Raw genomic sequence first — 15,627 nt, 5'->3', positions numbered from 1 at the left:
TCACATTGGGTGAAACCTGAGATGTAGAGTCAGCAATTGACCTTTCTCTAGTTTACCCTAATACCAGATTTTTAGTTAGATTACTACCACCGGAAAGCTTGTTATTAGGAAAAGGGACCAACTTATATTAAGAGTCTGATGACAGCTTTTTGATAGGTCACATATACTGTTGGTTCTCTGATAGCTTTAAGTGTACTCTTCCCAATTATATAAGAAAAAAATAAACATGAACAATCACAAGTAAATTTCATTTCAAATTTAGTATTATGATCACCTCACCTTTCTTGCCAGAAAATTTAAGTAACAAATGATGAGCTTCACTAAAAATGAACAATCTGAATGCAATTAGAGCTTTTGTGTCACCTAACTTAGGTAATAGAGATAGTTCACCATGTTCGCTGGTCTGGTTTAATGCGGTAGGTGCTGTACACAATTTATGATAAGGATGTCTTGTGCTGACTGTGTTTTTATTTTAGAAAAAAAGGGGTTCTACATATATATCTTTGCAAAGTTAAACAAACGTTACATTTGACATTATGAATTATAACATAATATATGTTTGCTTACATACTAAAATCTTCCATATATTGCCACTCATAGTAACATTAATGACTTTAGTGACTTTTAATGATGGTTAACATTGGTCTATGTAAGTTGACATATATATATATACACACATATATATATACATACATACATATAAATATTTATATATGTATGCATATGTATGTACATATATATATGTATGTATATATGTGTATATATATATGTATATATGTATATGTATATATGTATATGTATATATACATATATATACATATGTATATATACATATATATACATATGTATATATACATATATATACATATACATATATATACATATACATATATATATATATATATATGTTGATGGGTCAAATTGTTGGGTTTTTCGCCTTGGAATTGTTAAACTAGCCATAATCAAGACCAGCTCTTAGGAGGAATAGGCCTATTTCTTCCTTGGTACTCTGTAAAACTTTCAATTCTATGGTTTCCCATACACTGCTACAAATGCAGATTTTCCTTTTATCTCTCCTTAATTTTAATGTAAAAAAGATCTTTGCTGTTACTTGAGTATTGATTTCTTGCACTTTGTTTTTTTAAAAGAAGGTTAATCTTGATATTACAGTAAGGTTGATCCCTTAAAATCTTGGTGATCAAAGTTTGAAACGTGGGCATAGATAGAGTAAGATAATGTAGATTGATCATCCTTAGATTCTAAATTGGATGCTTGGATATCAAAGAAGAATTGATCTGTATCTTGAACTGGCCAGTGGCCTGTCCCAACTCAACTCAGTTACTTAAGACCAAACTTCGTTTTAGGGAAGCTTAGCTGCAAAACTTAATTACGACAATATGTTGATTCTAGTTCTTTCATCTAAATATCCCAAACTGAAGTTTCCTATGATGGATTGACAATTACAACTCAAATCTAGCTACCTAAAATTTATAATCTATTGGTGAACTTCTGCACAACTGATGTCAAAGATTTTCCTTTGAATGGATTTACCCAGACTGCCAACTTATTTCTGAGCTTAAGGCACATAGAGCATGAGTTATTTATCGAGTTCACCAAAATAGCACAAATTGTATGGTGACCATCACTCAAAGATTTCAATCTATAATCAGACCTGAAGAAAAAATGATTCTAACAAAATTTACTGTGCAGTAGACTATCTTTCTTAAGCACTGTGAAAACCTATTCATCTTCTGAAATACCACTGTGAAAAATTTAGATTATTGTAGACCTAGCAAAGGCTTCAAACATCTAATTAGATACAATCTCATAAAGTTTAATCGTAGACCATACATAATAGGGTATGTCTTCTGGTGATATATTAAGACATGAAATGTCATGAAGTTTAGTCATGGACCACAGTAGGTTATTTCTGATGCTTATTTATGAAAACTTGAAATGGATTGGCTTACTTATAATATGTACCTAAGTAGCTTTCCAAAGTTGTGTCCCAAAGCATTTTAAGCCACCGACATCTCATGGGAGACAAACCATCTTGCAAGGAATGTAGTTCTTCCACTTTTTCTCGAGACCATCACAGAATCACATGAAAACACATCCATGTAGTGACTCAAATCAACCTCCACCGGTTCAAAATCCAGAAAACCAATATAATAAGCAATATAAAATATGGGCCACCAGATTAAGAACACCAAAATCGAAGCTTCATGGGACAGAGAAGCTTGTGTTTGGAGGCATTTGATGGCAGACATGGTTATACTTCATTAGCAGTGAGTCAAATCAAGGACCTCATCTCCCTAGGAAGATGCAACTGACTACCCTAGAAAGAAACAACAGCAGCAGCAGCAGCAGCATGGTCAATAATTTATGAGTATGATATTTGTATTTCTTTAGTTGATTATGAACACCAATGTGTTGGGTGCCTCAACAAGATGGGGACATTCACAATTCTCTTTGTAAATTTAGGTAGGTGGAATGTGTTACTGTCATGCATGGTCCATTTACTTAATTGTTTGTTAATCATGTGCCAGAAAACTATATAATATAGCAGAAGTGGTTTCATTCTATATTTCTTTTTTTGTCACTAGTCAATGCTGGAGTCACATCTACATATAACTTGTACAAGATGCTCGAGGAAATTAGTAAACCCTCAGCATGATTCATTACGTAGCAAGTTGTTGGTGTTATTGGCATCAAGAAAAAGTATGAGAAACTTTGATGGTGGATGTCTCATTAAAATAATCATGCTTGTGCCAAGACTTTGGTAAAGCACTATATAAAGGACCAATTATTTTAATCACTGCTTCCCTGTCTCCGCATAGTACAAATTTATCGATGTTTCTGCAGTTAAAAGAATTTCTTTATGCAAGGAACAATTTCTACTTGCAGGTGTTTCACCAATGAAGGTAAATAAGTAACTGGTATGATAACCATGACAAAATGATGTAGAATGTGAGGTTAGCATGGATAGTTGTCAGTGCAGGAACAAATCTTTTTAATGACTGTTGGTTAAACTAAACTTGAGTTAAATTCAGATATCTTTTTTTTTGTTATTTTTAAATCTCCATTTTCAATTTCATCCTCATATGTAATGCATATTTAGGGATCAAAATAACAGCCCAATTTCAAAAGTGTTGTTTTACTTGGTAATGTCATTCTGTTGTGTGATTGTATGTATTTCTTAGATTAATATTATAATAAGGACAATTATTCAAGGAAGTTGAGTGAGCTTTTGAGTGCAACAATATCTGTAAAGCATTGGAGGTTTGGTTAACATGGGACACAATGACAATTAATTGAAAGGAAGAAGAAGAAGAACAGAACAAAATAATTTGGTGATCATCCTTCCGTGTATGATGATGGCATGGCTTGATGGTGTGAAGCTAAATAGCAGTACTAGGTAGCAAACTGGAGCTGGAACTGTGTCGGAACAGGAAGAATAGGGAGGAGGAAGGGAAAAGCTTGTTTTGTAGCACAAAATAGGGACAGGCGCAGCCTTTTCCCAAGTCAAACTTTGTCTACTTTTCCAAAGAGACATGTTCGACTTTAGGGTATATGTGAAGCGGCAGCATCCAATAAGCTTTAGGTCTTCAACACTCGTGGATTCGGTTGGTGGTGTCATCGAGAACAAGCAAATTGACTGAGTCACGATTTCAGATCGGACCTGCGTTACGCTGATCTGATCCCGTTTGGATCGATTCCATCAATCTCGATCGAGGAATAATAAGATGATCTCTCAATCAATGTATTATTATATTACATTTCAATTTATTAATTACAAAAATATCTTGATTCCTTCGTTATTCAAATCAATAAATAGTGTGGTCTGAGATGCTAACGATGGTTTCGAGAGAGAATTTGGAGTTACGAACGTGGAAACGACGTGGTTGGTGGTCACCAATAGGCTCGAAACCATAGCCCCACCCCACAATCACATCGCATCACATCACAGCTTGGATGCCAATTCATTGTTCAGCGAATGAGGACATCATCCGATGATGTGTGAAATAATGGATGATGATGATGATGATGTTGATATCAAATCACATGATCGCTCGAATCACGCACGAGATCAATCTCGTTGTTCTGATTCAAATGTCGTCCAAATTTGTTAGAAAAAATATCTATGTATATATTACGATGTGATGTTGGTCTCTAAATTTGTATGTACTAACGTTTTGAATTATTCATCATTTAACTTTTGTGACAAATAAAAATATATATATATATATCGATTTATACATCTATTCTTACCCCCACTAAATGATCTAAATAGCATCCAATCGAATCTGATCCATCCATCAAAAGCCCTAGAGTTTCGGGTGGGAATCATATCCATCCATCGACAGCCCAATCTTGAGGTACTAAATCATGAACTGAATCCATATCCCAATCCGATTGCTTCGGATCGTATCACATCGAAATCATTGACCGCTACAGTCATCGGAGGACTTGCATGTGTGGAATGGGGGGGGAGAACGCGAGAAGACAACAGAGGCCATCTTACGGCGGACCACAAGGAAGGAAGAGATCCACGAGTGCTGCTGCCTCGAAACTTGGACTCGCAGTTTTGAGTTCCGCCCTCGGTCGGGGTTTTGACTCTCCCCTCCACCGCTCCGCTCTCTTTTCTTCCTTCTCGATTCGCTTCTCCTCATTTGACCGCCGTGTTTTACCTTCAACCGATAGATATAGACCAGAAGAAGAAGAAGAAGAAGAAGAAGAAGAAGAAGAAGAGAAAAAAGAAGGCCCCAAGCATCAAGAATTATAATTCTTGATCGATCACATTGGTACGTATTGGTCATATGAATTATATGTCGTCTACCCAACCCAAAAGTTAGCGGTCTGACTCCTCCCTCCAATTCCACCACCATGACCTCAAAATCGCGTTCCAACACCGCTGTTTCCTCCCTTGTTTCCATTCAAACTTCGAGGCTTCTTCGCAGTAATAGAGGCGGAAGAAGAGAAGGAGAACACCATATAAAACTCCTCCCTGCCTAACCCTTCTTCCTTGTTCATCTATCTTTCTCTTCTCTATCATCTCATTCTCATTAGCTTGATGCGGCTCCAACTATGAGGATGGGTTGGCTTTTCCTCTTCTGCTGTCTTCTCCAAGCCTTTTCCTCTTCAGCTTCTCTGTATAACTGGACTTCTTCGGCGCTGCTCGGATCTCTGGTCCGGGGGATCGAATTACCCGCACACTTGAGCTTTAACGCCGTCACCTCCTCCGGCGAGCCCAGCTGCGACCACCACCTCGATGCCGCCGCCTCTTCCACCGGATCGCTGACCAAGGAGGATGGCGTGGCACCGGCTTTAAAGCTCCACTTGAAGCACCGGTCGACGAGGGACGCCGCGGCCGCTGAGAGGTCGACGAAGATGGAGTTTTTGGAGCACTCCACCCATAGAGACATCCTCAGAATCCATACCCTCTTCAGAAGGGTCACCGAGCGCAAGAACCAAGACGGCTTCTCCCGCCTCGCCGCCGCCGCCGCCGCCGGTCGTCGCCCCAAGACGATCCAGAAGGCGGCTGTCGCGACGCCTCCGGAGCTCGCCGGGAGGATCATGGCCAAGGTCGAGTCCGGTGTCACCCTGGGCTCCGGTGAGTACTTCATCGACGTCTTCGTCGGCACGCCGCCGCGCCGCTTCTCCCTCATCCTCGACACCGGCAGCGACCTGAATTGGATCCAGTGCCTCCCTTGCCACGACTGCTTCGAGCAGCATGGCCCCGTCTACGACCCCGTCGCCTCCTCCTCCTACCGCAACGTCAGCTGCGCCGACCCACGCTGCGGCCTCGTCTCGTCCCCCGACCCACCCCGGCCCTGCGGCACCAGCGTCGCCGACGGCCACGGCGACGCGTGCCCCTACTACTATTGGTACGGGGACCGGTCCAATACGACCGGCGACCTCGCTCTCGAGACCTTCACCGTGAACCTCACCTCCCCGGATGGCGCCGGCGACGGGTTCCGCCGCGTTGACGACGTCATCTTCGGGTGCGGGCACTGGAACCGCGGGTTGTTCCATGGCGCTGCCGGGCTCCTGGGCCTCGGCAGAGGGCCGCTCTCCTTCTCCTCCCAGCTCGGTTCGTCCTACGGCCACACCTTCTCCTACTGCCTCGTCGACCGGAACAGTGACCTCAGCGTCAGCAGCAAGCTCATCTTCGGCGACGACGAGAGCCTGCTCCGCCACCCCGACCTGAACTATACCTCCTTCGTCGCCGGGAAGGAGAACCCGGCCGACACCTTCTACTACATCCAGATTGAGTCGATCGTGGTGGGCGGCGAGGCGCTGCAGATACCACGGGAGACGTGGGAGCCGGCGAAGGACGGCAGCGGAGGGACCATCATCGACTCCGGCACGACGCTGAGCTACTTCACCGACCAGGCTTATCAGAAGATTAGAGAAGCCTTCGTCAAGAAGGTGACCAAGTACCCGGTGGTGGAAGACGTCCCGGTGCTGAGCCCCTGTTACAACGTGACCGGGGTGGCGAAGGTGGAGCTACCGGCACTGGCGATCCGGTTCGGAGACGGGGCGGTGTGGAACTTCCCGGTGGAGAACTACTTCATCCGGCTGGAGCCGGACGAGATCATGTGCCTGGCCATCCTGCCGACGCCGCAGTCGTCCCTCTCCATTCTGGGCAATTACCAGCAGCAGAACTTCCACATCTCCTACGACACGAAGAACTCCCGGCTGGGATTTGCGCCGGCGAGGTGCGCCGAGATGTAAAGAACCTAATCGATGGGTTGTAGGAGTAGAGGATTCTCAAACTCTTCTTCATACCAAATTCTTCGGTTCCTCCACCACAAGTGTAAGAAACTAAATCCAAAGCCTGTGTTGTTCTTTTGCTTTCTATTCCTGTCACGTCAAGTCGATGCCACCTCGAACTGCTTGCGTTGACCTGACCCTTTCCGTTCTTCTCTCGGCTGGTAATTCGCAACACGTTTGACTTTTCTGAGTTGCTGACTCTTCCAACGGCATTCGCCCGGTCAAATTAGAAATTTCAAGTCTATGATCATTACAGACAAAGATAGTAAGAAGTATCATATATATATATATATATATATATATATATATATTCTTAATTAATGGTTTCCTCTCACAGCTCAAAAATCTAATAAAAAGAACGATGAATGTTGGTGTCAACAACCTTAAGCCGTGGTCTCGGGCCAACACGATTGGGTTCGGATCCGAATGATTGAGGATCTTCCTAAGCGACCATTGAGACTGTTGAGGTGGCTGATTACGGTGGTTCGATCGTGACGAGACAGTCGTTTCCTCTAGAAGGGAACTCCTCGCCTGGGCACGCGGTGGGAGGCGCTTCGTCTTTGTCCCTGCATACAGGTCGAGTTGGGAGGCTCGACCCGACCCCTCCGACGATCAAGTCAGTTGATAGTCTTAGGGGGTTTTTGTCTTTGTTTTTCTCCCCTCTTCCTCTTTCTGAGCGCAAGGGTTTTTATAGGGAAGGTTACCATTGCTTGATGTGCCCGCTTGCAAGGAGCAGGACCGGTGTTGGCGTGGCATGAAGGACCGGGCTCACACAGGATGTTAATGTGCCTTGGTCGACATTCCGGTCTGTTTTGGCTAGACGTTGTCAGGTTAATCGAGGCACGAGGCGTCTTCCGGGCGCAGCTGACGTTAACCTGCATCCCATCACCATTTTTGCCCTCATCAACGAATCTAATAAAATATCCATTATAGTCATTTTAGAGTAGAGGTGAAATATACTCCAATCCAAAATGAATATTGTCCGATGAGAAACTGAATTGACCATTCGTTAGATTATTACTTCTTGCGCACTCAAAACACATACTTGTGGTTGGTGGAAATTTGATGTTGCGAGTTAGTCTCACAGAATGCATGGGATACGAAGGTGCCAAGCAAAATCTAAGAAGACACGATTTAGGATCTCATGGAAGGGATTCCTTAATTAAGCCTTTGAAACTTACACAGAGCACTCCACACGTCCACATATTTAGAATCACATCGATGAAACGATGGAGAAGACGGAGAACAAATATGTAATAGAACAAGAGTTGGACTTGGATTGATCTCAATCGATTAAATTAATACACCTTGTTACGGTAAATAACTTTCTGGCCGCGACTATGGGGTTGACGCGGCTGATTCAGGGCTCCAAATGTCTGGGATCGGTCGTGTTTCCCTTTATAGGGCTTGAGAGCTCCGCCTTGACGAACCGGGTTGACGGTGGTCGGGTACCTGCACACAGGTCGGGTCGGTATCTCGGCCCGACCCCTCCGACGATCAAGTTAGTGGGAAGGAGTCTGGTATCTGGTCCCCCTTTGGCGCTGGGAGCCGGGGGGGTATTTATGAGAGGGGTTGATGTTACCTGATGGGCCATCCTGCCAGAGCATGACCGTACCTCTGACGGCGTCTGTCACCGCCGTGGGCGTTGCGTGGAGAGCCGAGCTGCCGCAGGGTATGGGGGGTGTCAGCGGGCTCCTTTGCCTGCCTCGGCTGGCCGTGATGGGTCAGCCGAGGGGGACGTTCGGGTACGACTGGTATGGGTGCGTGTCGTGTCGTGGTTAATGCTATTTCTAGGGCAGCGCGTCGTACTGGGCGTCTGACGTGGGGGGGTGTATTACGTCAAATCCGGGGGTTATGTCAAGTCAGTTTTGTACCCCTATCATATGCCCCACCCGAAAGGAGCTATGCATCGGCTTTACGCGTAAGGAGTTCGATGCATGGTTCCCTGCTTCAACGTGCTGTTCAGGTGGGTCTGAGAGGCGTGCCGTAGTTGGATCGGTCGCGCGAATACTTCCCGAGCAGAGCTTAGCCGGGATACGCAACTTGGTGGGGGGGGCTGAGCGAGGTCGGCCTAGGGGCCATCAGGGCCGATGAGGGTCGAGAGGCACTATGCGGGTGGTGCGACCGCGCAGGTGTGACTCGGGGCGATGCGGAGCCGGAGAACCGAGGAGCACAACAGGCGGGGTGACCGCGCAGGTGTGACTCGGGGTGGCGCAAAGCCGGAGAGCCGAGGAGCACAACAGGCGGGGTGACCGCGCAGGTGTGACTCGGGGTGGCGCAAAGCCGGAGAGCCGAGGAGCACAACAGGCTGGGTGACCGCGCAGGTGTGACTCGGGGTAGATTGACCGAGGCGCTTGGTGCAGGTGGGCCGCGGCCGAGGTGAGGGGTTCGGGCGTAACGTGGCCGAAGCGATACTTGACTTTCGATTAGCGTTAGGTCGTTTTGACCGTTGTGCGGGCGCGGGCGGCCGGGTCGCCTTTCGCCTGGGAAAGGTCAAAGGGCCGTGCTTTTCGGGCGTCGTCGGTTTTCGAGGTTCATATGATTAGGGGCTCCGTACTTCGTACCGTGTCGCAATTAATGCTAGTCATAGGTGCCCAGCAAGCCAATCACGTGAGTGATGGCACGTGTGACTTGATACATAATCTTTTTGCTTATTATATTTTGGCGTATATCACTTTATAACAATTGCATATGTGCATATATATATTGTGATGTCCTTGGATTTGTGCAATGGGAATCGGATCATGATGAGATCACGATAATGAGATCGATTCACCTTTAAACACATATCCTAAATAATCCCGGTCATAGGTTACTCGAGAAGGACATCGTGATAACCGGATAGACTGGTGTGCTGTATACCCGTCCATATGATGGATGCAACTGGTCTCATAGCTGCTCGTGTAGGGACACTAGGGATACAGTACAGGTGCTCATTGGAGAATGAGTTCACTGATTGATCCGCTTACGGAATGCTGGATGGTTGATGATGCCTTATTGTCAGACAGCAATTCCGTAGTCCTAGTGGTGTATCTGGTCCTTAGACTTGAGACACCAAGGATGTCCTGTATGAGTGCTCCACTCTTTGATACCAGACTTATAGGTTTGGCTGTTCCCAGATCTAGTACAACTGGTCATTGGGAGTGGTAGTCGACCTTACGAGGGCTATTGAGTGTCGACAGAGGATCATCCACTCTCGGCATAATGAGAGGAATATCCCATGTGTTCTTGCTCAGACAAATCCCTGGCCAGGGTCATTCGGGTTGAGAGAGAAAGAGTTCTCCGGGAGAATCCGATTAGAGCGAGACTCGAGTAGAAACTGTATGGGTCTGACAGCACCATGCTCGATATACGGTCTCTGGGATATTAGATGGATGAGGGACTATAGGTACATGGTAACTGAGGACAGACAGGTCCAATGGATTGGATTCCCCTGTATCGTCTGGGGACTACGGCGTAGTGGCCTAGTACTTCCGTAGTCGATGAGTCGAGTGAATTATTACAGAGATAATAATTCACTGAGTTAGAAGGAGTTCTGACAGGTATGACTCACGGCCAGCTCGATATTGGGCCTAGAGGGTCACACACATATGGTAGGCATTGCGATGAGTAGAGGTTCGGATATGAGATATCCGACGGAGCCCTTGTCTTATTGGATGTAGATCCAATACCCACTAGGGAAAGGACCCATTAGGGTTTTGACATGGGATCTCTATAAATAGGAGGGATTCACAGCCTCATAGGCTAGAGTCTTTGCTTGCCCTTCCTATTCTCCTCTCCCTCTCCACCTCAGAGTAGGCCTGTTTTGAGGAGCGTCGTCGCAACCTTGCTGTGTGGATCATCGCTAGAGAGGAGGACGCTTGACCTCCTTCACCCTCTCCTAAAGATCTGCAAGGAAACAGGGATATACGATCTCCCTAGGTAACACAATCTCTATACGCAGTTTTGTGTTTTTTGCGGATTTTGCGCACCCACGACGATGAACATCTTTTTGGGAATCGGGGATTTTTGTTTTCTTGTTCTTCCGCTGCGCATATGATGTCGCCCCCTATGATTTCCCAACAGTGGTATCAGAGCCAGGTTGTTCGTGCGAATGATTGGTTTTGAACTGCGTGTGTTGTGTTTAGGAAGAATATTGACGTCAAAATCGTTGACGCAAAAGCGAGGAAGGGCAGCAACAGTTGCTGCCCTCGATCTGCCACCTGCAGCCGCAGCCAGGCAGCACAGCGCCGGCGCAAGCGCAAGCGCTGTGCCTGCAGCAGCCGGCCGGCGGTCTGCTTGCAGCAGGCTTGCTGCTGGCGGGGCTGGCAACCCACGGGCAGAGGCGCCGCAGGGAAGCGGCGCCTGCCGCCGAAAGGAAGCGGCGCCTGCCGCCGCTGCTCCCGCGGGCGAAACCCCCCCCCACAGGGGCGGCCGCCCGGCGGTACAGCACCGCCTGCGGAGGCAGCGGCGCCCGAAGAAGGCGCCCACCCGCAGCGGCATCGCCGCCAGCGGGCGTGCCGCCTGCAGGCGAGGGCAGTGCCCTCGCCCCGCCGCACAGGCCGCCGCCGGCAGGGTGGCGGCGGCGGCAGCAGCGAAAGGGGGAAAGGGTATTAGGGTTTTCTGCGCAAAAGATAGTTTTGCCCCTCGGAATTTGAGAAATTCCAGTTTCTGTCTTTTGTCCAAATTACGAAAATACCCTTAGGAATTGAGAAATTCCCTATATATCCCTGATTTCAGAAAATATTAATTAATTAAAAGGTTTAGTTGATTATTAATTTTATTATTATCTAGTAGTCCTACATGATGATGATTATTTATACATGTGATGTATGATGAGTGGACGGATGATCATGGACCGTGTGATGTGTGTACTTGTGATTATTATTATTGAGGTCTGCGAACCTCCATTATATTTCTCGTTTATTGTCAGGCCTGCGTGCCTATGATTAAGTTGTAATCACATGAGGAGGCGCAGCGGGAGCGTGGATGCCATAGCGGGACCCACGAGACGGACGATCGTGATGCATGGAGATGCATCAAGATGTCGACGGAACCGACGAGGACAAGATGGACGATCACAAGGCATGGAGATGCACCGTTGCACACATAGATCTTGATGTGAGTGATTAGGCCTACTGGCTCGGGCCTAATCATATTAGGTTGTGGTCCATGATCATCTGGTGTGATTGCTTATACACATACTAGATATGTATATATATTTGCATGCGATGTAGATATATATTAAATATGCATATGTGTGACATGTCATATTAGGAGACCAAATCATAGAAACATCTCTCGATAATATTAAGTCGGTAAACGTGAGGCAATTAGATTGACCCACGTGGCCTTCCATCGTTATGAGTAGGAACCGAATCCCGGTGCAGGTTGAGTTGGTCGAGTCCCTCGAGACTCACCTATATCGCGATTCGCTATCTTGCTTACGACATAGAGATGTCACCGGTGACCTGAGGGCATGATATGCTTGGTCGAGTCCCTCGAGGGTATATCATCAAATCAGACTCATCTTGTAACGAAGGTGTTGACTTAACCGAGCATCATGGTTGGTCGAGTCCCTCGAGGCCATGGTGATTCGGAGGCCGAACAGGACGGGAATCACAAGGAGTTGTGATCGGCAAGAGTTGTCTACCTTTTAGGCTTAGTGTGATTGGTCGAGTCCCTCGAGGTTACACTAAGACGCTGATTGGATCCTGATCCCCACTAGAAGTCTGCCGGAGACTTCCGTTTCACGTGCTGAGGGTGTGGCGTGACTCGTTAGTAAAATAGTGGGAGCATATTAAGATAGAAGTCCATATCTTGATAGTTTATTTCTTGCAAAATCTGCATGTTATTCATTTTTTGCTACATCTTTATTTTCAGAAAATGTCGCTTTCAAATCCCTTACGTGGCATACTTGATGTTAACCGCCTCACTGGTCCAAATTATACGGATTGGCTCCGTAACTTGAGAATTGTTCTCACAGCGGAGAAAATCGTGTACGTCCTTGATACAGTGATGCCTACGCCCGAAGAAGGGGCAAGCGAGGATGAGATCGCTCGCTACGTGAAGTACATTGATGACTCCACTCTTGCTCAGTGCTATATGTTGGGCTCTATGACTCCAGAGTTACAGAGACAACATGAAAAGATGGATGCCAGATCCATTCTCCTACATGTCCGTAAATTGTTTGAGGAACAGGGAAGGACTCAACGATATGAGATATCCAAGAGCCTTTTTCCGCGCTAGGATGACTGAGGGGACACCGGTTCAGAACCATGTCCTAAAGATGATTGAGTGGATAGAGAAACTCACAGGTCTAGGAATGGTCCTAGAAGATAACTTGTGTGTGGACATTGTGCTTCAGTCCCTACCAGATTCCTTTTCACAGTTCATAATGAACTTTAATATGAACAAGCTTGAGGTGACTCTCCTAGAGCTCCTCAATATGTTGAGGGAGGCAGAGAGTACTATTAAGAAAGAGAAGCCAGTTCTCTACACTGGTGAGACCAGAAAGAAAAGGAAAGCAGAAAGGTCCCTTAAGAAGGGAAAGGGCAAGGGCAAACAAGGTAAAGCAAAGGTTGCTAAGAAAGACCCAACAAAGGCCAGTGCTTCCACTGTGGTAAAGATGGGCACTGGAAGAGAAACTGCAAAGAGTACCTTGCAGAAAGGGCGAAACAAAAGCTTGATGAAGCTTCAGGTACATTCATGATCAGTCTCCATTTGTCAGACTCTTATGATAACACATGGGTATTAGATACCGGTAGTGCTTATCATATATGTAATTCGTTGCAGGTTCTGACAAGTCCTAGGAGACTAGAGAGAGGCGAGATGGACCTCAAGATGGGTAATGGAGCAAAAGTTGCTGTATTAGCTGTTGGCGAGGTCGCCCTACATCTGCCTAGTGGAGCTTTTATTGCATTAGATGCATGTTATTTTGTTCCTTCTATTATCAAAAACATTATCTCCATTTCATGTTTAACAGTTAGTGGATATAAATTTGTTTTTGAGAACAATGGTTGTTCGATATTATTAGATGATAAGATCATCACGAAAGGAACATTACATAATGGTTTATTTATGTTAGACACCACTCCACATATCATGAATATAAATGTGTCCAAAAGGAAACGAGATGAGTTGAACAGTGCATACCTGTGGCATTGTAGGCTAGGTCACATCCATGAAAGAAGGATTCAAAAGTTGCTAAATGATGGATATCTAGATCCATTCGACTATGTGTCATATGCAACTTGTGAGCCTTGCATTCGTGGAAAACTGACCAACTCTCCATTTAGTGGAACTGGAGAGAGAGCCACTGAGTTGTTGGAACTCATACATAGTGATGTATGTGGACCCATGTCAACTCATGCCATTGGAGGCTACTCCTACTTCATTACATTTACTGATGATTTCTCAAGGTATGGATATGTGTACTTAATGAAGTACAAGTCCGAGGCCTTTGAGAAATTCAGAGAGTATAAGAATGAGGTGGAGAACCAGACTGGAAAGAGTATCAAAACTCTTCGATCAGATCGAGGAGGTGAGTACTTAAGTACAGAATTTACTCACTTCCTCAAGGACCATGGGATATTATCCCAATGGACACCTCCTTATACACCTCAGCTCAATGGTGTCTCTGAAAGGAGAAATCGTACATTATTAGATATGGTACGGTCCATGATGAGTTTCGCTGACCTACCCATCTCATTCTGGGGATATGCCCTAGAAACCGCAGCTTACCTTCTGAACAGAGTTCCAACTAAGTCGGTGGTGTCTACACCATATGAGATATGGAAAGGGAAGAAGCCTGATCTTAAAGTAGTTAAGATTTGGGGCTGCTCTGCCTATGTTAAAAGACACAACCCCGATAAGTTAGAATCAAGGACAGGGCGATGTAAATTTGTGGGATACCCCAAGGAAACTTGTGGGTATTACTTCTATCATCTCGAGGACCAAAAGGTCTTTGTAGCTAAGAGAGCAGTGTTCCTTGAGAAGGAACACATTCTTGACGGAGACAGTGGGAGAATGATAGAATTGAGCGAGGTTGGAGAACCAAGCTCAAGCACCACTCTACAGCCCGAGTCTGTTCAGGTATCTAATACACAAGTTTCAACTTTACGCAGGTCTGATAGAGTATCCCATCCTCCTGAGAGATATGTGGGACATATTAGAGCAGAGGATGTAGAGGATATTGATCCTCAGACCTACGAGGAGGCTATTATGAGTATAGACTCCGGGAAGTGGAAAGAAGCCATGAATTCTGAGATGGATTCTATGTACTCCAATAAGGTTTGGAACCTAGTTGATGCACCCGAAGGTATTGTACCCATCGGTTGCAAGTGGATCTTTAAGAAAAAGATCGGAGTAGATGGAAAGGTAGAGACCTATAAAGCAAGACTAGTGGCTAAGGGGTATCGTCAAAGGCAAGGTGTTGACTACGACGAAACTTTCTCACCCGTAGCAATGCTAAAATCCATCAGAATTCTATTGGCTATTGCAGCACACTATGATTATGAGATCTGGCAGATGGATGTGAAAACCGCATTCCTCAACGGGAACCTGGAGGAGGAGGTGTATATGATGCAACCTGAGGGATTCGTGTCCAAGAACTGCCCAGATAAGGTGTGTAGGTTGCTTAGATCCATTTATGGACTAAAGCAAGCTTCCCGAAGTTGGAACATAAGATTTGATGAGGCAATCAGATCTTATGACTTCGTTAAGAACGAAAATGAGCCTTGTGTATACAGAAAGGTAAGTGGGAGCGCTATTAGCTTTTTGGTGTTATATGTGGATGACATCCTCATCATTGGGAATGACATAGGAATGCTATCCACAATAAAGGCTTGGTTATCTAGACACTTCTCCATA

The 15,627-nt window shown here is 45.6% G+C and overlaps 1 protein-coding gene across 1 annotated transcript; it reads left to right on the top strand.

The window, feature by feature from the left end:
• Positions 1-4,748: 4,748 nt before the first annotated feature.
• Positions 4,749-6,925, top strand: LOC135633461 (aspartic proteinase nepenthesin-1-like). The gene has a single exon (XM_065142916.1). It carries the CDS (start codon positions 5,089-5,091, stop codon positions 6,736-6,738), a length of 1,650 nt encoding a protein of 549 aa, XP_064998988.1. The 5' UTR covers positions 4,749-5,088; the 3' UTR covers positions 6,739-6,925.
• The last annotated feature ends 8,702 nt before the right edge of the window (positions 6,926-15,627 follow it).

This window comes from Musa acuminata, chromosome BXJ3-3 (genome assembly GCF_036884655.1).
Source record: "Musa acuminata AAA Group cultivar baxijiao chromosome BXJ3-3, Cavendish_Baxijiao_AAA, whole genome shotgun sequence".
NCBI classification, from domain to species: domain Eukaryota; kingdom Viridiplantae; phylum Streptophyta; class Magnoliopsida; order Zingiberales; family Musaceae; genus Musa; species Musa acuminata.
Note: the sequence above shows the minus strand (reverse complement) of the source record. Positions and strands in the feature narration are given on the sequence as shown.

Coding starts and splice junctions, on each gene's coding strand:
- LOC135633461 (XM_065142916.1), top strand. CDS start 5,089: ATGAGGATGGGTTGGCTTTTCCTCTTCTGCTGTCTTCTCCAAGCCTTT.